Below are 23,419 nucleotides of genomic sequence, written 5' to 3' on the forward strand. Positions count from 1 at the left end.
AGGGTGGGTGAGCACAGGAGATCGAAATTCATTCTGGGCTTAAAGAATTCAAAGTTGAGCTGACCTAATACTGTTATTTGTGTTTTACACAAAATGCTTAATTACTCTAGTTCTTTGGGAGAGGGTGGATCTATTTTGACTGGAAACAAATTGATATAATGAGTAGGGAATGATAATTTCATAATTTAAAATAAGAATCCTAAACATGATGGTGTGAAAAACAACTGTTTGGGTAGCCATGCATGCAGTTTAAGGCTTGCTGTGCAGAAACCCCACGAGGGGTGGTTTGTAACAGCTGCACCATATGTGAGGCAAAGGATACAGACATTACACATAGAATCAGCTGACATGAACAGTCTTAGTCAACGTGTTAGTACAAAATCATCTGCTCTTTACTGATTGATTTTTTTCTTTCACATCCAATATGGTTTTTAGAGTTGAGTACACTTAGTGAAGTAAGATTTTGCAATTTGCCTGTCAGAGTGCAAGGGTTTAATTTGGATGAAATGGATGGAGTTCTGATTTGTTCCCAAACTGCAGAGCTTTTTGTACTGAGCAGCAGCAGTCCCCAGGGCTGTGACCCTGTGAAGCTGCAGCACAGCAGTAGAAAAGGGCATCAGAGTGCCATGTTTTAAACTTGGTAGGCTCCTACCATGCATTCTTTTGCCTGAACTTCTAACTTAGGCTTCAATGTGCAATCTGATATAATCAGGATGTTTCTAAGAAGTAAGAAACAAAGAAGTCAAGTTAGTTTAGAAAGCTAATTACCTTTTTTTCTGGAGAGTGAAAAAATGAAGATTTAGCATCTTCTGTGGTCTCCTGGCAGCTGAAGTCAGATTTAGCTGTAGATAATAGGCAGTAGATTCAGCATAGTGCTCTCAGACCCCACTGAAGTTTGTAGCTCAGCAGCCAGTTTATAATGGTGGAGTTTTTTTTCATGGCCATGTTTCTTTCCATGTGTTCAATACTCAAGATCTATTCAAGAGCTATTAGCCATTTATACCAACTTCTATTGTATATGAAGTATGATTTTTGTTTTATTCATATTCATGTAAATATTCAATATTCATTACTACCAAACTATTAACCTTCAGGATGTTCAACTGTGAATCAGTGTATTATGACAATACTGTATTGTAGATAGTGTATTTATTTATTTACTCAGGCTTACTCTTTGGGTTTTTCCATCAATCAAGGGTGAAGTTCTGGGCATTACCAGGTTTGGACTGGCAAAAATGAAGGAAAGTGTGTTGATGCTGGCTTCTTTTGAAAAGACTGCAGACCATCTCTTTGATGCTGCCTACTTTGGACAGAAGGATTCTGTTTGTGGTAGGTATTGCAAAGTCTGTTACAGTTTGTGGCCCTTACCCAGCATCTGTAAAACCTCTTCAGAGCATTGGAGTTCTGTCTTTGTTAAGCTTCCTGTTCAGTTGGTATGTCAAAAACTTCAGGCTAAGTTCAGGCTTGAGGCTAATTCATTCTAGAAGTCCTGGAAGTTTGTTGTGTTTCTGTACCTCTCATCTCAGACTGAGATCTTGAAGTCAGTTGGATATTCGCTGGATGTTTCTTGAAGTAGACTTTGAGTAATTTGGTTTTATTTCTCACCCTAGATCTCAGTGAAATACCAGGAAATTTGTCTCACTATCAATACTTCTGGTTTTCCAATTGTGAAAGTTTGTTTATCTTCAACACCTGGGGCTGTTGAATCAATCTAGTACCTCACTCAGTATTTAGGTTTCATTTTCATTCCTGCTAAGTAGGGGGACAGGTACATCTCAGCCTAGCTGAAGATTATACTCTTATCTGATTGCTTAGGTCATTTAGCACTTGTACCTAGAAATAAGCAGAAGGGCCAAGTTTTTCACATCTTCATTTAGTTCTAATCTAAATAGATTAATATTGTGGGTCTTTGGTTTTTTAATCAGAAGTCTTGTTTATCAGTATTCACTTCATTAACAGCAGACAAGATACTTGTTGTCAGAAATTTCTTTTTAAATGTATCTGTTCCTGAGTTTTAAATTTAAGTACATTAGCAGCCACTGAATCATCTTAGTGAGTTCATGAAAGAATCTGCTAAATTTTGAAAATATATGGCTACATATGCTCAAGTGCATGCATGCCCACATACATACAGCAAACAGAAAACCCAGTCAATGAGTTCTGGCATTCTGTTTGTCTCTCTCTTTTGTATTTTTGCCATGTGCTCAAATATTTGGAATTGAAATAATTTTGGGTTTTTGTAATGCCTTTGCCCCCATTCTTTTCAGATATTCTTCTCCTTTAAGCTACATGTATTTTGGGACTGAATTTTTAAAAAGTCTAATAGGTTAAATGGAGAAAAGAAGTAAAGCAGGTTTCACTCTTTGCAAAATCTGTTTATGCAATACCTACTGTCCTGGAGCTGAATTGGGAGTTTCTGGGTACTAACAAAATAAAGAAATATGCATGTGTTATGCAAAAGTTAATTAGATTTACCTGTGTGTATATCTTGGTGGTCTTAGTGTAGCCAGTTTCAAACAGTGCTCTGTGCACAGTATTTTCTGAATCTTCATTTGTATACATTCAAATTGTGAATCAAGTCAGAATTTTAAGCTAGTTTATTTCATCCTCTCTGTATTCAAATGTACAGCTATTTATTGTTACCTTCTTAAACATTTTTGTGAAGGACAATTGAGTTATACTCCTGAGAACACACAAAAATGTCATTTAGATCATAACAGCATGCTGAGAGAGAAACACTGATATCTGAGAGCTTGCTTTGAGTGTGGAATGTTCTTTAGAAAAGTCATGCACATTGGTAGATCTGGAATATAAATGTATCAGCACGTTGCAGTGGAAAGGTTATAACCATCAAAAATCGTTGGGACAGACTCAATCTTTCACATCAAAACAAGCACTTTTTGAGTGGTGAAAATGCCAGGAGTGTCACATCTCAAGTAGTTCTGTGCCTTTCTCACTGGAACTTGGGGAGGTTTCAAGGGAACCCTGCCAAGTTTGACTGAAGCCTTAGCACTGAGTCAGAGAATGAACATGAAGTAAGTTTGCCTTACATCTTCTGCTAGGAGTACTGCATGGGACCTGTCTTCTCTAAAAACAAACCTTCTGAAGGGCTTTCATTACTGGGGAAGATGTTCAGGTTAGGTTGAGTTTTTCCTGTAGAATTTAACACTGTTAAGTAACACATATCTTAAGTAATGTACTGGTCTGATGACCATGACATTTTACTTTGTCCAGTGAAGAGGCCTTGGTCCTTACCTGTGAAGTTGAACCATTTGCCCATTCTGTTTTGTAGGTAACACAAAACAGAATGGGCAAATGAAAGTAGTTTTGTAAATCCTTACTGTTCAAATGTTCACTGTGTTTGTTTTCTTTTTTCCCTAGGTGTTTCTGAGTGCATCATCATGGGAATTCCAATGAATATTGGAACAGGTCTCTTTAAACTGTTACACAAAGCGGACAAAGAATCAACCCCTCCCAGGCGGCCTCTGATATTTGATCATAATGAATTTCATATTCCCATTATTACATAGCACTTGGACAGAAACAAGATAGCAAACCAAGAAATAGTCAGCAAACATTATTTAAATTAAGTAAAGTGTATTATTGGTTCTGTGTGTCTCATAGGGAATTGATAAGTGAAATTATATCAAAAGAATTGCCCAAATGTTCACCACCTGTGGTTAGTACTGACCCTGAAAGAGAGAGTGCACCAGAGAGTAGAAACAAATTTAAAGTGGTTTTCACCTGATGACATTTTCTTTTTCATGTGACAGTGTTAGCGTTTGCGGTTACCCACAGTGGCTACAAGCTGTTATTAACTCAATATTTATTTAATGTATATTCAGATTTTATTAAAAAACAAAATGAGATTTGCAAGAGAGTTCTGTGAGCTTGCCCAGAATGCTTTTGGAAATGTTCTTTCAGCGGGAGCTGCAGAGGTCAGTCTACAGCTTTTAAGAACAGAAACTTCAGAAAGCTGGAACTTAGCCTGTGATTAATTCATCGTGAGTTCAGGAGCACTGTTCAAAGTGTTTGAAATCCTTTTCTTTGCTTTTGGTAGCTTTAATGAGTTTTTATTTATCCCAAGTTATTATCCAGTAAATTATTGTCGTCCCCAGGATTCTGTTTTGGGACCATATCTCCAAGAAGCTGTACTTTATGGATGCTACTAAATTCTGAGAAGACTGTTGTAAGAATATTGCAATTTAGAGATAGTTTTTCATATGACAGCAACTGTCTTAACTGCTGGAATCAGTCACTTAGAGCAGTCCTAGTTTTGGGAAGGTTTCCTAATTGAGCAGGATCATTGAGCAACCTACTTTAGTCTATTATATAGAGTAGAAACTGAACAGATGCTCTTTTTATGCATTGCCATGAAATAATTTGAAAGTATTTATAGCTGTAGTCCACTGAAGCAGTCATCAGAATGAATAAGATCTCAAATAATTTCAGTGTAGTATGTTTAAATTTATTGTGGTGCTATGGAGGGAAAGTACAGTAGTGTTCTCTCAGCAGTGTTTGGATACTCAGTGTGCTCATGACATGGGTCAAAGTTGAAGAGAAATAAGTAAAGAAAAAAGTTGAAGTTGTCCCCTCATGAAGAAAAAGCAGGCTGCTGAGTATTCTAGCATTTGAAAATGAACAAGTTTTGCTGCAGTTTGTCTTTATGTCCACCAAAAGTGTAAGGCTACATTCAGAGACTGTAAGTCTATTGGTTTAAGTCTTCAGGTGCCACTGTGTCTGTTTTTTAATTCATCCTCCATGCAGACAAGATCTCATATGAAATCCAACACAGCTATTCTCAAATTATTTTGTGTTTTTGGTGTGATGCTAAGATCTACGTTTGTCTTGATTTTGGCAGGGTGAAAATGGAGAAGGCAGTGCATTTATTATCTGCTCTAAAAGTTACATATATTTTGCTATCTCTGTTTTAGGAATAAAAATTTCAGAATAAATGCAAGTTTTCTTTGTGATCTCAGTGAGATTGCCACTTACTCATTTGTCTATTTCTTTGTCAAGATGTAAATTTAACACGGGTAAAGGCTTCATGGAGAGAAAGCCCATAAACCTTTCCTGTGGTTAAGTATCAGGGGATTTCTCAGGGGAAATTCTACTGATAGTGCTTGACATTTTTGTGAATAAAGATTCTTTTCAAGGTCTAAATGGGTGGAGTTTGTACTGGAACAAATAACCACATCTTTCCTTTTTCCAATTTTTAATTGGTTGGGTTTTTTATTTGGTTGGTTTTGATTTTTGGGTTTGGTTGGTTTGGAGGATTTTTAGTTTGTGTTTTTGTAAATATAGAAAAATTAGCTACTTAAATGCTGGGTTTACTCTCTTGTATATTTTAAAATTAAGACTAAAATTACATCTTTTATCATTGTCTTAAATATGACAATAAAAAGAGGCAGAGGTAAAGAAGGTGTGACCCTTGTGTTTATTTATGGGTATATTCTATTTGCTTAATTTATGGATGAGCTAACCTCCATTTCTTTGTGTAGTTAGTTAGACAGTAGAGAATTATTAAGCTTAAATCTCAGGTGTTTATAACATAAATGAATAAGTAATATAAAACCTATCTTGCATGAAGCCACTATGTCTTGTCCTTAGAGCATGCTCTGAGCCTCATGAGTGTTCCAACCAAAAATAGATTGTTTACAAGAGCCCTCTGAATTAGTAATTATTGTTTGAGCTCTCTGCACAGTCAGTAAACAAATTAGCTGTTGGATTTTACTCATAAGCAGCTTTTTTAAGCATCAGTTTTATCAGTCAAGAAATGGAACTTTGGAATATTAAAATTTGCATTTTGAATAAAATTTTTAACCTTAGTTTGGGTTTAATTTTTAAAAAATAAATACTATTTTTACATTTTCTTCTCTTTTCCATTAATGTGCTAATTGAAATTAGTTAAGTGTAAATTTTCAAGAAATAATTTTGTTTTTGAATATCCATATCCTGCTTTCATTTTTTCCATCTGTTTTAAAACAAATTTAGACTTTTTAATAAATGAAGCACTTTCTTGGTGTGTTTATCAGGAAACTACTTCACACACATCTCTTATCTGCAGAGAGAGAAGAAAACAGCTGTGTGTGCTAAATAGGTTTTCTGTTATGACTATGGTAAGTTGGAAGTAAATCCAGAGCTGTGCTGCCTTGGTCCATAACTTGAAGAAATTCTGTAGAGGGCTATTCCCTTTTTTGCTTATCTTGCTTAAAGAAAAAAGCAAAGGAAAGCATATGAATGCTGTGTTTTATAAATAACTACAAGTAGAATGAAATTGGTTGTTTCAGGACAAAGAAAAAAATGGATTGTTTCAGGACAAAGACTCCTTGATGTCTGAGCATTTCTCACTGTTTCAGTAGATGTTGAAGGAATTACTGCAATAGGAATGCCTCAGTTTTGTATCACTGTGCCTGTAGACAGCAATGTCTTCAGAAACCCATAGCAAACAGGATACAGTTTTTTATAGTTTTTGCATATTTGCCTAAATTATTCTGTGCTGCTAACTGACTTATCTTCAAAGTGGTTGGCTAAACTTTGAATTCAGACCTAGGAAAGTGTGTTGGTAATTCAATATGTTCAAAAAAACCAGAAGCAATTGGCTCATTATTATATTGTCTAAGAACAGAAAAACTGAAAGGGACCAAATTAAAAGATATGTTAATATTTTAATGCACCAATACTTGGCAGGTTATTTGGATGTGGTTATGGTTCTGATGTAAATGCATAGCAAGTTTATCTTGAAGAATGAGTACCAAAATCTCACAGGCCAATCCAAAAGAGTCATGGAAAACAAACAAGCCTTGCTACTTTTGTGTTTCAGTGCTTGTGAAAATGAATCCAGATTTCTTTTGACTGTTAAAATGAAAATTGTGTAACATTCCTTCTAATGGAATTAGGTCATACCATCATCTTCCACTAGAGAGCAGCGGTTTCTTTTGAGGAAAGAGGTATCGAATAGCTTATTTTTTCTCTTGAAAATGGTTTTTTTGCAATATCTCGACATAAGTTTCCCTCTCATAGTTACATTTATTTTGATGTACCTAAGGAAGGACTGTATTTTCATAAGAGGGAGAGAGTAGAGTCCACATATGCTTTTTCATTAATTAGTAGAATTTTCACTTTCATAGCATTTGTCTATCTGGCTTAAAAAACAAACACCCAAAAAGCAGTTTGTCAGTAAAGGCTATAATCATTCCCAAAAGAGTGTCATGAGCTACTCCTGTACAGTGCCAGCACAGGAATCTGCAGTGAGTGAGGACAGGTCTTTTGCAGCAGCATTTTCCATGCAGCTGAGATTGTTCCAGTCTGCATTCAGCCTCTCCAGCAGGCACTGAAATGCAGCTCCCAGAGCTGCTCTGAAGTGTGAAGTTCTGGCAGCTGCCTTGGGAGTGTCTCACATCCTTCAGCTGCTGCACAACTCCAAGGCAAGGCTCCATTAAAAACATTTGAAGGTGATGCTATTGATGCAAGAGACCAATGGTTAGGACTAGAAATAATATTAAACAGGTGATATTTCTGTATAGACAGCTGCAACCGGCAAGATTTATGGAAGTGGACTTCCACTTGAATGTCTGAAAGCCTTACAAGGGTGCCTGTAGTTGGTTAGTTCCCGTTGGATTTGTGAGAACCTGGCATTGGCTGGCTGTGCTTGGGAGTTCTGTGGGCCTTGAGCTGCTCTGATACTGCATTGCTTTAACCACCACCATTACTTCTGTGTGCATCAGATGGTAAAAGGTGTTTCTTCATCCAAAGGGTCTGTCCTGTGAGTCCAAGCCTTCAGCATCAGGAATAATTGCGTGCTCCTTTCAGAACCTAAGACAGTAGATAGGACTGATGTACAAAAATATGGTGGTTTCTGCAGGTGTTGAGGATAGAGAGAAGAAAACTGAAAAGACAGGAAATGCAGAAATAAGCAAGTGTGTGTGGAAACAGAGTAGGAATTCTGGTCTGCTTGGGGAAGAAACAGAGATGGCAGCTGGGTAAAGTGACACACAGATACTCATAATCTCTTTATGGAGTCCTAGTGAAGTAATGGAAATAGCTGGGAAAAGGGCAGGTATTTATTCATTCCTGAGAACTAAGTTTTTGTCATTTGTCCTGGGGATTGCTCTTAGTGGCTGTGACAAATGGTAGTTAAATCATCACTAATTTTGTAGGTGACTGTTAATAATGAGCAGTAACCCTCAATTAAGTCCTTCACGTATTGTATCTCTTTAGTTATAAAGCTCTTTCAACCAACTGTGCATAATTACAGCTGCTGAACCACAGTGATTGCTACTGTTAAGTGTAAAAACTGCTGTTCCTGATGAGTTCTGGTACAGCTCATGTGGGAAATTGTAACTATAATTAGCAGGCAAATAGGAATCTTTTAAAATGTGTTAATACCTGCAGTTAGATCAGAAATATTCCTAGAAAATCCTTAGCTGAGGTGTTTTTAATAAGATGTAAGTTGTGCTACTGGGACAAGAGACAGAAATTACATCAATTACTTTCAATTACAAATTACATCAGTTCCTTTCGTGGTCTCTTCCTAGAAGAGAGGTGACAACATCTACGAAGAGCAGACAGGTAATTCAAGGAAATCTGTGAAGCAAAGCTGTTCTATGTATTCTATGTGGCTGTTGATCATAGCCCTGTGGTGGCAGACACTCACTGCAAGCTGTCTTAATTTTAATGTTGGTTTTAGAACCAGATAGGCACCCACACGTCCTCTTTTACCCATTCCTCTGCACTTTCTCGCTGTGGCTTTTAGGATCCACAGAAAGCTGGGGTACCCCTCCAGATTTCATACCAAGTTCTTCTCCATGACAGAGGTGCTGCCTGGTGGAGACAGTGTTGACCTGAAATGAAGCTGTTGCAAAAGCAGTAGGTACCTGGATTATTAACCATATTTTTCTCCTTTTTGTGAAAGTGTAGGTTGGTTGCTTAATCTTTTGATACATATGACAATTTTCGCAGTGGGCATCACTTTTATATGTTAAATTATATAGATTTTTAGAAGCAAAATAAAGAAAATTAACTGCCAAGAAGTGCAAAAGCAATAATGAAATTGTGCTGGTAAACGTCATGAGTCCCAGAAAATGCCAGAATTAGTTGAGAGACTTTGAAGTTACTTTTCTTGATTTATGATTCCAGGGTTCATTGGTTTCTGGGAATTAATTAGTGTGGTGTGATTCATCCTGATGTGTCACCGGGAGGGGATTCTTTGGCTCAGGTTGATTGACAGCACCCCCATGGTAAACTGCTGATGGTGTTTGGAGTGATGAGGATGGCTCTGGCCATGTCATGGTGCAGGTTTGAAGCAGGGACAGTGTGTGACTCATTTCTGTAGGGCACAGTGGGTAGGGCATCTCTTCCATGGCAAGGAAGGACACACCTCACCCCTTACTCTGCCCTGATCCCTGCACTTTTCCAGTTCAGTGATGCTAAAATATCTGCTGTGTCTGTAGGTACCTTGACAAGCCCACACAGTAACTTTCTCCCTTTCCTATATACCATTCTTCCAGATTTTCCACTCGTGCAAATATTTTCCAGTTACATCAGAGACTTTCTTTAAACTTTTATTTTTCAGGAGATACATAGTTCTTCTGACTAATGCTACTACTGTGCATTTTCTAGTTCCCTTTGCATTTATTTCTGTCTCCTTGTCCTTGTTTCTCCCACAGATTCCTCCCTTCTGGAGCCGTAGTGACTGTCACTGCTGGTGACACTGCTTCCCTGCAGCAGTGCTATGTCAACCATACTGTGCCACTGGCTGGATTCAGCTCAGCCATGCAAGGTTACTGTGAACACTTGCCTGGAGGATAATTAAACCACTCAAGGAAGAAACATCTCCTCAGCACATCTGGATGTGAAATCTACTGCCATCAAAATTACAGCTATGGTCAAATAACTTTTGGAAAAAAAAAAATGACCTTATTATATAAGGTAATATATTTATACTTTGAAATGAAAGGCATCTCTGCTTCATGTGGCTCTTTATAAGCAGTGGAAACTGTATTCAGGCCTTTAGATCTCCACTTACTTTTGTTTTTAGCCTGTTTCTGCTTTCTTCTTCAGCCTTCCTACTTAGCTGGCACAAATATCTTCTGCCTTGCTCGTGTTTGTATGTATTCTGCTGAAAATAAATGTGGGGAAGGATGAGCAGCACAGCAGCTTGGGAAGTCGCTGGCAAATGCAGAATCAGTGACCTCTTGCTGCCACAGACTTATGAAGACCTGGGGAAATCTTTAGACTCTGTACTTTAGATTCAGTCTGTGAAAGCCTGTTAAATTAGAATAGCCTTGCCTGAGCATTATGATTGTGAGAGGAGATGAGAGAATCATCAAGGTGAGGGAAGGGACTATGCTTGTGAAAACATACATACATGTTATAAGGAGTACTTAGTTGACAGGATGTGGGGATTAAAGAATGTGATTAGCATCTGCTGTGTGTAGTTCTTTTCATTCTTTCATCTTCCAAAGAAAGTCAGAAAGGTTAATAGTTGGTGCTGTTGCAGTCAGCTGCAAGGCAGACACTGACTTCAGCTGGAAAAGGAGAGGGCAAAGCAGTGAAGCTCTAGGCTGCCATTAATGATCTTGGAAGGGGAGAGTGGCAGCTCTGAAGGTGAGTTAAGGGGGAAAAAATTCTAGGAGTACAAATAGCCCATGGTAAAAAAGGATAATATTTGGCTTGCCTTGCTGATGAAGTGTATTTATCCTTTATGAAATATCCCTAGCAGATTTGGAGACTTCTTATTTTGGTTATTCTTTTGCATAGTCTTTTTATTACCAAACTGGGGCTTAATCCAAGTCCCCTGGAAACCAATTAGAGAACTCAGCAGAACTGGATGAGCTTTGATATACGCATTATATTAAATATTTCTATCCATCAAACTCCCACCAGTTAATCCATCTTTATAAGTTTCAAACAGTTAAACAACACTTCTCTAAATTGCTGCAGACTTCATTCAAAAAGAATAATTTTAACCTAAATTCTTTTTAAGGCTTCTATGCCACTCAGGCCTTTGTCTCAGATGTTTCTCCTTATTCTAGGCTGTGCTGGATATGCTCTTTTCCATTTAATATGGAAGTGGGGATTTTCTGTTTGTTTTGGGAGTTGTTTTTTGTTGTTCAATTCTAACAAATCTTGGTATTTATAAAAATTTAAGTTCTAAATTATTTTTGTCCTATTTTTCTTTTAAAAAAAACTAACTTGAACTGCTGAATGTTTAATTTTTACATTTGTGTTATGTGTGGGAAAAATACAAGATAGGTTGAAGATCTGTAGTTTGTTTTAAGCTGGATGATCAAACCTAGTGGAAGCTGGTAATGCAGCTGCCACTGTGCCAAGCTGAGACATTATTTCATTCTGGAAATCTCTGATGCCTTTCCCATCCCTCCAAGGCATGTAGGCTGAAGCAGAGACTGGAGTACTTTTGCCTTTCAAATGAGAGTGTAATTTAGGAGTTACTTCATTTCACATTTGTTACTGTTTTCAGAGCTGATTTTAGTTAAGTCCAGTATTTTTGTCATTTTAACCACCCTTCAGTCTTAAGTTTCATCTTGGTCCATGGTCTGCTTTGTCTGAGCAAATTGACTATATCAATGTTGTACAAGGGTTTCTCTTTGAGTTTATTCTCACTGTCATCCCAATGTTTTGTTTTCCTCCTACAAAAATCTTTCCCCTCTCTTGCCCAAGGAATATCCTGCAATATTAAAAGTAAAAATTTCTTCTCCAATCAAAAGCATACCAAATTTATGTGGTATTTCTATAAACAGAAATCCATGTGTCACTGTCAAGTAGCAGTTCAGGTCTTAGCTATGAGTATGACACATGATTTGATGCAAATTTTTCTATGTTCTGACCATCTACCTTTGTCTGGTTTCCACAAGCATTTGTAAAACTCTGCAAAATTCATGAAAGTACACTAGAAATGCTTCTCCTGTATCATAAACCAGATGAATTCAGAATGTTAGAGCATTTATTATGAAGCAATAATAATCCCCTCCAGCTCCCTACAATCCTGTTTCTCTTTTTCCACACATGAGGAGCTTTTGCAGTTCAACCACATCTCAGTATTGGTCTGTTCCCAAATGTGGATGTGCTGGGTTCTGGGGTTTTTTAGGAAATGGGCTGCCACCTCTGTTATCCCCTTGGCTTAAGCATTGCAAAATAGATGAGCTCTGGGATGAGCTCTTCAGGCATGTGTGGAAACACAGGTGTTACACAGGATCTAGAGAGAGAATCACACTTGCATGCACACCTCTCTCCATTGCCTCATGGAGCTCTTTGGGCTTGGACTAGAGACACTTGGATTACCCTGGAATTTTTGAGGAATATTGACTTTTCTGGAGCCATTTTGTTTGAGTTCACTTGTGCCACGATCAAAGCACTGCCCTTGGAGTCCCTGGAAAACTTACCTTGTAATTGACATGGATTCAGCTCTTAAACCCTTGTACGTCAGTGAGCAGGGCAACTATTGCTGTGAAAAGTACAAATGTCATTCTTAGAGCTAAGAGATGGAACATAAGGAAATGCTTTTGCTTCTTCAAGAGCCTTTAGATTGAAATCGCATTTGAAAGTACTCATTGCTGACAAAACCAATGAAGATGGTGAAAATGTGCTGAGGCATTCTCTGGAATCTTTACTATTATATTTGACTATCTTCTTCAACTGCAGTTTGGGTTTTCTTCCTACAAGCTCCCAGTTTTTGCATGGCTTGTTTATAGAAGTTGCCCATGGATGTTTAGGGCACCCATTTGCTTTTATCTCCCCGTGAGTGCTAAAAGAAGTAAAAGCAAATTATTGGTATAAATAATCTTTTGCCTTGACTTGAAAAGTGACCTAGAAACTGAACCAATAACAAGCTGCAAGCAACAGCTTTCAAAGGAGCTGTTTAACATCTGCTTGCTTATAGAAGTTAACCACATCACAAGCCAGCCCAGTCTCCCAAAGAAAATTAAATCATGCCCCTGGTCTGTTCTAAGCAGATGGGTACTGGGGATTTGCTTGCAGAGTGTCTTCCCTATAAAAGCTGAAATTCTTTCACCCCTGCAGGACTGCCACCACAGGGTTTCTGGTTTGCTTTTGCTGCCTGTTTTTGGAAGCAGTTTTCTGAGAAACAGAAGTGATTGTCTGTATTCACAGCTCCAGGAGGAGACGATTTACCTGCCCTTTTCTTCTCCCCCTCCTCACCCCAAACAAACAAACACCCTTCCTGCCAGCTATTCTGCCCTTGAGGAAGGCCTTTTCTTTCTCTTTTAACAAGTTGATTAAGTAAAACAAGCTTATTTGCTTTTTGAACAGCCCAGGGGGGAATCTAAAACCTTCAGCAGAGTTTGCTTTCTGTTGAAGCTTGTTGAAGCTGACTGAAATAACTGTCTCATCTTCATTTTCATTTGCCCAGAGTGGGAAAAGACCATAATAATTTTTATCTGAAAACTGCCTAGTGCAGTACAAGATGAAGTGACTGGTAGGTTTTATGGCTACAAAAAAAAACCAAACAAAAAAACACAAAAAAAAGGGGAAAAAGTGGCAATATAATCCTCTGGTCTGCTTTCCCTCATATGGTATGTCACGGAAGTTCAGTGAAGAAAGAGCTAAACCATTTCCTGAAGTTCACAGTTACACATTTTTGGGAAGATAAATGATCCTTGTGCTTCTGTGAGTGTCCAACAGCAGCTCCCTCAGTCTGCAGCTGCAGCAGGAGCTCTGAGGATCTCAGAATTTACGGGCATAGCCCATTCCTGGATACGATACCGCCAGGTGAAATATTTTCCCTGTGCCCTGCTCAGACTGCTCACATTATGGTTTGGGGTTTTTTTAATGGCTAAATGAGATCCTTTGATCTGCTGGCACATTAAAACAGCACCTTCCTATCCTGCAAGTGCTAATTAATTGTCTATCAGTTACATTAATATGAAAAAATAAGCTGCTGTTGAGAGCTGCTTAGCTGCTAGTGTTTTGTGTTACACCCATGACAAAGGCTCTGTGGTGTTCACATTGTACCTAAAGAGCTCTAATCTTGGTGGTTTCTTGTATTTTTCATATGCCTGTCTTGGAGATTGCATAACCTTCCTTCCATTAACTTATGGTAAATCTCATATTTTTCTCTAAACCTTCCTATGAAGGTTTGAATCATGTGATTACATGTGTGGCTTTTGTTACAAAGCCATTTCTGGGATACACAACTGCCACTGGAGCCTGACCTGTATCCTAAGGGCTCCAATACCAAAAAGCAACTGAGATGTCCACCATGTATTTAAATTAAATTTTAAGACACTCTAATCTTGAAGAAAGCCCTCTGGTTTTGGCCATTAGAATATGTGATTGGTTCAAACTAAGGATTTTGAGGAGGGGATTTACCAGGAAACCTACAGCAGCAGAGCTGCTTCTGTGACTTGGGCAGCAATAAACAGGCAGAGGAGGAAATGTTTGAGGAGTGACAACTAATTTTGCACAGAAGATTATTGTCCAATGAAAAGTTCCATTAGAATGAGTATAATAAGCCTGTTTTATCTAAAGCCTAGATATATCTAAAGGGTGTCCTATCAGAAAATATCAGCATTCTGGGATACTGTAGTGATCTGAATTTGGGTCACTGCATAACTTTTGGCATAATAAATTTGCATCCATTTCATAATTTGAGTCTTCAAAATATACCCATGTTTTATGGAAACTTGCCCTGCACTTGCTAGAGAAGGTCTACACTGAGTTAGGAAACAGAGGTAACAGCAAGGTCCTTCTCTTAGACAGGCAAGGGTCTGACAGCTGGACCCATGGAAGAGACATTTGTGCAATGAGAAATTTATCTGAATTTTTCTGAGAGCAGCCTTACCATTTGCAAGACAAATGGAATGTTAAGAGACTCAGATAGGACAAAAAGGTAGAAACTGCATTTCCAAAAAGAAAGAAAGAAACCTGGTACAACAGAGATCTACCTGCTGCCTGGCACTGCCTGAGAAGGGCAACAGGCGATGTGGATCTGCAGGCAATAGCTGGGGCAGGCAAGGAGTGAGGAAAAGATGAATGGTTTATTTTGAAGAGAAGGCAAAGGACTAAGACACACTTCTGGGATTGGCAGGAGCAGCAGTACCTAGAGCCACCACTTCCTTCTAGGTTTTGAAATGAGACACAAACAGCCAAGTTATTTGAGTGTGCCATTCCTGTTACTGCAACCCCTGGTGAAAGGTGCTCTTCAGTGCCCAGTCAGGAAGAGGAGGGAACTCAAGATTGTCTTTATTATTTCAAGTAGCACAGAACAGCTGCACCGACCTAGAGCAGGGCTCTTAACATAATGCCTCTTAATGAAATTTGATGGCATGTTTCCTTTCCTTTACAGGAAACTGTTTAAGCACATACACAGTACAATAATATTGTTAAAGGAGATTAGCTGAGATTAGAAAGTCTTTAAAAAAGGACATATTTGAATAACTTGTGCAATCTTTCTTCAGTCTTCCTGTGCATGTGCCTTCCAAAAGCTTTGCATCGCACAGTGTCCTGTGGCAGGCACAGAGGGCCCTGCCGTGGTACTGCTCGAGTGGGTGACACCAGGCAGCTTTCACTTCTCACCCGTGCTGTGAGGCCAGCAATTAATGCACACTGGTTAGCTAGCACTTGTGGAATCTGCAATTACTTGACCTGCAAAACTGCCCAACTTTAACTAGAGAGAAATAGGCAGATTTTCTGATAAATTCAAATAGACTAGAACTAGCATAGTTTGCAGGTATTTGTAGCATTAGTCATTAGACAACAAAGGTAATTTCTGTATATTTTGTATAGAAAAGAAAGTTGTTGAAAAAAAAATGGAAGAAAAATTAGAAGAAATTCGTTTACACAAGCATTAAATAAAAATGGACCAAAAAATAAAAATGAATAGACCAAAAGTGAAAATACTTATTTCAAAATCACCCCATAGTTTCAAGTATTGTTATAAATAATGACTTAAGGTTGAGAACAATCCCTAACTCTTCTTATTCTCTGTCTGCCTTTGCCAGACGTAGAATGCATAACACAATTGCATCTAACCCAAGATGTTTTCACATGAGAGAAATCATCATCTACTGAGCTACATAAAGTAGCTTGAAACTCAGTTCAGGACCCGAATTCTCCCAGTGGGTGTGTTAACAGGAAATTTTAGGGAACAAAGGCTGTCCCTTGTACCTGACTGAGTCCAGGTCTCTGGACACTAAATCAAGCACAGGGTTGGTTGGAAAGGACACTGTCAGATAATTGTGGTTCTCTCTTGGTATAATTGGGTTACCACCACTACCAGTAAAGCCCTTTCACTGTAACTGAAATGTATGAAATGTGAATTTAAGATGAGAACTACTTGTGGTCATTCGGCAGTCCGTTTGCAAATTAAGCTAACATTTGGAGCAAGTGATGTTGGCAGCCCGTTTACTTTCAGACAGAAAAGTTGTTACTCTCCTATTTCTTTGCTAAACAATTGCGTCCCCCTGCTACGGCTGACTACGGACACGTCGGCTCTGGTCATTCATGAAACGCTGAAGAAATTTACAAGGAAGATGAGCCAGCGCCTATTACTAGTGTTTAGATCTCCTTCGCAAACTTTTGTTTTTGCAAATTCTAATGGACAATGCCCGTAAGCAGTTTGTTACTATTTTGACGTTTAGCTTTTCCCGGTTTAGGACGAAATAAATCTTGAAGCTGCCGCCCGGTGCCGACTCCGGCAGCCTCAACAGGCGGCCGCTCCCGCCTTGGGGAGAGGGCAGCGGCACGGCCCGCCCGGCCCGGCCCGTCACCAGCGCGGCAGCGCCGCCTTTGTCTCGCCGCCGAGACACCCGGCCCGGGCACCCCGTCCTGGCCCGGCGGAGCCCCGGAGGGAGGAGCGGCGGAACCTCGGGCAGGCCGCGCCGCGGGTCCCTCCCCGGCCCGCCCCGCTCGGCGCCGCACGGGGGCCGGGGGCGCGCCCCTGACTGACGGCCGGGGGGCGGGCGGCGGCCGGGCCGGGCCGGAGCGGGCCGGGGGAGCGGCGGCCGCTGCGGCGGGCGGGCGGGCGGCGCGGGGCGGGCGATGCGATGCCGCAGCCCCGTCTCGGCGCAGGCGGCAGCTTTGTGTAGCCAATATGGCTGCGTGCGCCCGCCGATGAAAGGAGGCGCCTGGAGCTGAGCCCGTCTCCCCGCACCCCCTCCCGGCCGTGTGGCTGCGGCGAGCGGCGGAGAGAAGTTATCCCGACTGCCCCGCGGGGGTGCGGGGTGCCGGGAAGCGGCGGCGCTCCCCGCGGCTCCTGCTCCCAGCGGTCCCCTCCCGCGGGCAGGCGAGAGGAGGAGGAGAAGTTGTTTCGCCGCCCGGGGGGGCGGAAAGGAGGCGAGCGGGGCGCCAGACGGAGGAGGAAGAGGAGCAGCAGCCCCTGACGGCGGCTCGCCCCCCGCCTGCTGGACGAGGAGGAGGAAGAGGAGAAGGCAAAGCCGCCCTCGGCCCAGGTCTTGTCCCAGCTCCGCTCCTCCTCTCCGGACGAAGTTTCGCCGGGGGCCGCTGCGGGGGCGCCGGGTGCCGGAGGAGGGCGGCCGGCGGCGCCCGCCCCGCCTCGGCCCGCGCCTCCCCGGGGGCGGCGGTGGCGGAGCGGCGGGGCCGGGGGCGGGCGAAGTTTGGCCGGCGGCGGCGGCGGCCCTGCAGCGGCCATGGAGCCCAAGCACAAGGAGCTGCTCGCCCAGTGCCGGCAGAGCCTGGCGCAGGCCATGACCGAGGTGGACAAGGTGGTGGAGCTGCTGGAGGCCGCCGGCGCCCTCAGCCCCCGCGACCTGCGCGACCTGGAGGCGGCGGGCGGCGGGAAGGCCGAGCTGCTCATCGCCCTGCTGCTGGGCAAGGAACGGGACCACTTCCAGGACCTGCGGGTGGCCCTGGAGAAGACGCAGCCCCACCTGCTCTCCATCCTCTACCTGAACGGCGTGGCGGGGACGCCGGCCGCGGCCGACACGGCCGGTGAGTGGGGCCGGGGGCGCGGGGCGGGAGCGGGAGGAGGCAGCGGCTGCCCCCGCCCACCCCCGCCGGGGCAGCGCGGGCCCCTCGGGCCCCCCGCCCGAAGGTGGGAAGGGAACGGGCGGGGGTCCTCCTTTTCCGGTGGGGAGTAAAACTCTCCCGTGTTTGCTCTTGGGCTCTCGATGCTTGTTTTCTGCTTCCGACCCTTTCGCTTTCTCTCCTGGCGGGAGCGCTGGTACTGGTCCCCGAGAGGTGCCGCGGATGCTGCGCTCTGCCCTTTGGAGAGGCCAGCCTAGCCCCGTTCTTGCGGCTGCTGCCGTTCCCCAAAGTCGGCTGTCGGCTGGGGACTCGGGAAAAGCGAACCCCGAGGGGCTCTTCTCCCTTGAGCACCAACGCCGGTGGTGTTACACAGCCGCTTCTTGGCCGGGCAGAGCTGAAACTGCCCCGTGCAGCCACTCTGCCGGAGTTGGCCGGCGGGCAGGGCTCCAGCAGATGTGCCTTGGAGTAAATCTTGTAACTCTTTTTCTCCGGACAGCCATGTGTTTGTTTGAAGCTATATTGTTGTAATTCTTCTTGGCGGTTAGAACAGGGAAGAACATTGATTATAACAGGTTAGAACATTGATTTAACTGCAAATCCTGACGAGAAGGTTTTGGGTGTAAAACACTCCTTAAGTAAGTTGGGCTTTGATCCACAGGTCTTTCCCTATTCTCCTCCCTCCAAAACAAGTCACAGTCTACTTTCATGTGTACAAACCAAAGCTTTAAAATTACAATAGTTGACAGTATATAAGGTCTTGCAAGTGCAGCTCTGTTTCTAAATGAAAAATTGGAGTAAATGGTAATTCTGTATTCAAGTGATGTGTAGGTATTCTTATCCGGCGTGACCAAGTTGACCGATTCAGAAATGTGGGGTCTCTCCACTGTTGTTACTGGGTTCAGGATTTACAGTGTCACTACCTTTTTACATAAAGAAATGCTTTGAAAGGGCTTCCTGACTCTTACAAATGATACAATTTCTTTAAGAAAACAAAGCCCTTTAAGAGCGGCTTCTGTCTGGAAAATAGTCCTTGCATGTATGGTTGCACTGTGTACTCTGCCATTACTTGAATGATGCTGTGGATGGTAAGAGTTCCGTAAATGCAAATGCTTGGGGGTCTTAGGTTTTGTTTTATTTCAGTGTAGTGTAGTGTATGGCCTTTTCTAATGAGTATATGGCAGGACCTCACAAGATGGGGGAGAAATGGACTCAACAATAGACCTCAATACTTGAAACATTATGTGGTCTGACATCAATGGGAGATGAGGGCACTCACTGCCTTCCAGAATGGCACCCATGATGGCTTTGTATGGTTAGAGTAAAGCTCATTCTTGTCTTGTTGAGAAGATGGATTGATGGTACTGTGCTACCAGCACTCCCCAGGCTTAAAATCAAAGGTGTATAATATGAAAAGTAGAAAATAATAATAAAGTATATGTTGGACATAGTAATAGTCTTAATTTTTAAAGTGCAAGTTGGAATCAAAGAATGACTCACTACACTGAGTTCTCGAGGGAAAAGTAGTTTGTCAAAGTGAGCTATATCCTGTTTGACTGTGTTCAGGAGGCTTAATCTGAGTGAAACTAGCGTGTGTGGGGAGGGGTGTTTCTTTGATGTGATGAGTTTTAAAATGTTATTGCTTTCATTTATCAGTGGTAATAAAAGCTAACTTTGAGAGTTATTAATTTGTTTTCTTGTGATAAACATGTTTAAAAATTAGTTCACAGGAGATTGCTGACAGCGAGCTTAATTAATAGTAGACCATAGGAAGGTAGGGGACCTTCAAATATTGGTGTATTTGAAAATATTCCAGCACCCCCCCTGAAGAAGTGTTATGGTAATTACTCATGAGACTGCTTGTGTGTCCCCTGAATGTCTCTGGTAATTCCTGGTCTTTTTGTGAGTTTGTCCCGGATGTGTTTCACAAAGAGTTAATGTTTGAGGGTAACTGTGATAGAAAGGTTCTTGTTGAACATGTAATCAGTTTTATTCCAATATCTCCCTGTAGGAAGTTTGACCACCCCTCTGCTCTTCTTGTGCCATTTGGGAGTTCTACTCCTTTTCACTGGAGATATTGTAGGTGGATGAGTCAAGTCACTTTTCGTTTTTTGGCAAGAAGTAAGATGTACGTGTGGCAGTGAGAAGTGTTGGATTATGTATTTAAAATACCAAAGTGAAACAGTCCATGTCACGTATTCTTAAAAGTAAAAAATAAATATCTCAAACATCCCTTTGATGAAACCTGTAGAGTTGAATAAGTTTTTTACATACATTAATGTATGTAAAAATGATCGCTCACAGTGGTACATGTAATCTTATTATTATTTAGAAGAGAAGGCTAATAAAATGCATATCACCTGAATGCTTGTTGGAGATGAAAACTATTTGTAATCAATAGTGTCTTGTAGTGGTGTTTGCTAATTTCTTTTTTCCATTATGCTGCTGTTGTGAGGGAAGTGAGAAGGTAATTTAGCAACCTAATTTTGTTCAAAGTTTCAGAAATCAGCGTGCACACCACTCACTACAGTAGGATGAGTGTTTCTTGATCCGTTTTGATGTGTGCAACGTGTACCATTACTTTGTGTTTTCATCCTTCTCAGTTTAAATATTGCCTCCTTTTGTACTTTAAAGGTGATGTGTGAACTCTGATGGGAACTCTGGTTGTTATTTATACCAGCAGTTCTTGTGACTGGCTGGACAATGTAGAGCTGACACTTTTATAAGTATTTATCTGTGCCACACAGAGGGAGGTAAACAGCTGAGCAGACTGCTCAAGGGAAATAACTGGGGTCCTGGTAGCTGCTGAAAGATTTTTTCACTCTTTCTCTACTTTACAAAGAGCTTTTTATCTTTATAGAGTTTCCTCCTGTTCAGTCACCATTTAAAGACATTTGTCTTCTATGGGGACTTCTAATTGCTGATTTTAAACCTTAAACTCTATAGTTTCTCCAATAAAATATATGTTTTTAAAGTTTTCTCAAATTTGAAATAAAGCATAGTATGCCAAACTAGTGTTAATTAAGAGTGCAAAATCAAACAGGAAATTACCTTCTGTAAAGCAGAAGCTAGAAGCTGAAACCAAGTGGGATTTTCTGTTTCACTTAATCATGTTTGCAGACTTTAGTTCTTTCTTGAGTAAACCTTTGATTACTACATTGCACTTCTTCGTAAACATTTGAGAGAAATTGGCTCTGCCCAAGTGAGAATGGTTGCTTGGCTGATTTAAAATCTCTTAGTATTTTACACATGGATTAATTCTTTAAGTAGTGTGCTAAGTTTTTTGTTTATTTACTTGGGAGTGAACTTACAGATTACCATTAAATACTTGATTTGGCAAATGACCTCCATCTTGCATCTGGGAAATCCTCATCCTGATGGAAGTACATATCCTTTCTAATATGAAAATAAATTATTTCTGATCATTTAGTTGTCTCTTAGATATCTTGCTTACCAGAAAATGTTTCTTTCCTACTGTTGCTTTATGTGAATTTTGTGTCATACAAAATGTCCATGACAATAATGCAATGGAAGGTGCTTCATTGTGACAAGTGCTATGAAGATGTATTTTCTTTACGTGTAATTAAAAGACCAGAATGGAAATCTGAGGAACCTATGTAAGTCTTCAAATTGCTTCAGCTAATGTAGAGCTTTGTATTTACATTTTTGTGATACTACAAAGATGGGAAAAGGCAGGTTTGGTTGTTGAGCTTGGAATTTGTTTTCAAGATGAACATGTGGGGCTACAGAGGTGCACTTTATCTCGAAACAGAGTCAATTGCTGAACTCAAAAGCTTCATTATGGCTTGCACAGTTAATACAATTTTAGGTTCAGAGATTTCTTTCCTATTAGCAGTTGGTCTTCTGTATTTCTCTAGCTGCAGTCAGTGAGTATGTGTTAGGCTTTAAAGGTGTTTTCTTTAACAGTTTCAAGATGAGAATTTAAGTTTTAGAACTCAAAATTGATTGCATATTTTAGAAGATCTTTAAAGGGGCAGGAAAGAAAGAAGATGGTTGTAGATTGACTTTGAAAATTTTTCTTCTAGTATTAAGACTTATTTTTTTCTGACTGTGTTTGGTCAGACATAAAATGTTAATTCCCAGTCAGAAAGTAAACGTGGACATGTTTAAGAGTAGGGGAAAAAGGAGGGATTATCTCAACTTTCTCTGTCTGCTTTGTATATAAAAAAATGAACTAAGTTGTTTTGGACAATATGGGATTTGAAATCACAAAGTTTTAAATATTTCAAAGTCTTCAGCATAGTTAAAACCAAACACAAAAAGCAAGCTCTGTAAGTATAAATTTAGGAGATAGGCAGCTGGGACCCACTTCTCTGACAGCATCACAGGAGACCCACAGGAAATGCAGTAATTCCAGGGCTGACCTTGAAGAGCTGGAATCATGGCTGCTTGGACCCGGTGGTGGGACATCCACATTTTGTTTCTTCCTTCCCATCTCTCACAAAGTCTTGACTGATCCCCACAAAGCATTGGCTAGTGACTGGCTAAAGGAGAGGGATTGATAATTTGTGCTAGTGGGGAGCTGAGAGACTCTGGAAGGAGAGTGTGAGATGGGGAGGCAGGATGTGTTCTCCGTGTAGGCACACAGTTTGTGGTGATTGGGGTGGAGCTGGCCTGAGCCTCATCCCCGGTGGGTACAGCTCTGAGAGGCAGGTGAGCAGCATTGACAGCAGTGAGCCATGGGCGCTGACCAATCACCAAAGGGAACACAGGGCACACAGGTGTAAAGCATGCAGGATGAGGAATATAAAAGGTTGGGCTGAAGAACAAGAAGGAGAGGAGCTTAAGGCCTTCTGAGGTGGTGTGGTGATGCTTAAAGCTTTCTGATCTTGTATGATGATATTCTGCATTTTGTGACCGTCTCAACTGTGGCGTGTGCTGTGACACTCCTGTAGGAGCAAGGTGGAAGAAAGGGGAGAAGACATCCTTCTCCAGGAGGTGAGAATTAGTGCTGTGAGTGTGCATTCCCAGAGAGAGGGGAGAATGAGGAGAAATTGTAAAAACATGATTTACTGACTCAAGGACTGAACTGACAATTTTTTAATTAAGTACAATTTATACTCCCTTCTGTCACTGAAAATTGAAGAGTGGGAGAAGTAGAGCAGTGTGTTTGGGTTTTTCCAGACCTGTTATTAGTTCCCAGGGTAGCTACGCAAGTCGTGTTGCAGGATTTCTGAAATCGTGTTGATGAAAAAGCAGGCAGCGTTCAGAAGTCACCTTTGGAGGAGTGCAGCTCCTCAGCAGCACTGAGCAGTAATTAACCTGGACAAACTACCTGGCAGTAGTTCAGCAGTACCTGTGTCTGTTGATGATCTCAGATTTTTGCTATCTCGTGGAATTGCCAGGCTGAAGAAATGCAGGGAGATTCTGGCAAGTGTCCGGATGGGTATTCCCAATGAAATGTCTAATAGTAGTAAGTTCATGGAAGTAGGCTCTC

General features: G+C 41.3%; 2 protein-coding genes across 6 annotated transcripts in view; both read left to right on the forward strand.

The window, feature by feature from the left end:
* POLR3A (RNA polymerase III subunit A) overlaps positions 1–4,973 on the forward strand; it is a 32,738-nt gene extending 27,765 nt beyond the window's left edge. For both annotated transcript variants that reach the window (XM_071438797.1, XM_071438798.1), the window contains 2 exons: positions 1,197–1,329; positions 3,382–4,973. In XM_071438797.1, coding sequence (XP_071294898.1) covers positions 1,197–1,329; positions 3,382–3,530 — 282 coding nt within the window. In that variant the 3' untranslated portion in view covers positions 3,531–4,973. The remainder of the gene's footprint in view (positions 1–1,196; positions 1,330–3,381) is intronic.
* Positions 4,974–17,580: 12,607 nt separating this feature from the next.
* The window catches only part of DLG5 (discs large MAGUK scaffold protein 5), a 97,093-nt gene continuing 91,254 nt past the window's right edge, over positions 17,581–23,419 (forward strand). For all 4 annotated transcript variants that reach the window (XM_071438802.1, XM_071438804.1, XM_071438803.1 and 1 more), the window contains exon 1: positions 17,581–17,928. In XM_071438802.1, coding sequence (XP_071294903.1) covers positions 17,628–17,928 — 301 coding nt within the window. In that variant the 5' untranslated portion in view covers positions 17,581–17,627. The remainder of the gene's footprint in view (positions 17,929–23,419) is intronic.

The sequence above is a fragment of the Agelaius tricolor genome, unplaced genomic scaffold (assembly GCF_023055355.1).
Source record: "Agelaius tricolor isolate 1412-34295 unplaced genomic scaffold, bAgeTri1.0.p SCAF_13, whole genome shotgun sequence".
Lineage (NCBI taxonomy): Eukaryota > Metazoa > Chordata > Aves > Passeriformes > Icteridae > Agelaius > Agelaius tricolor.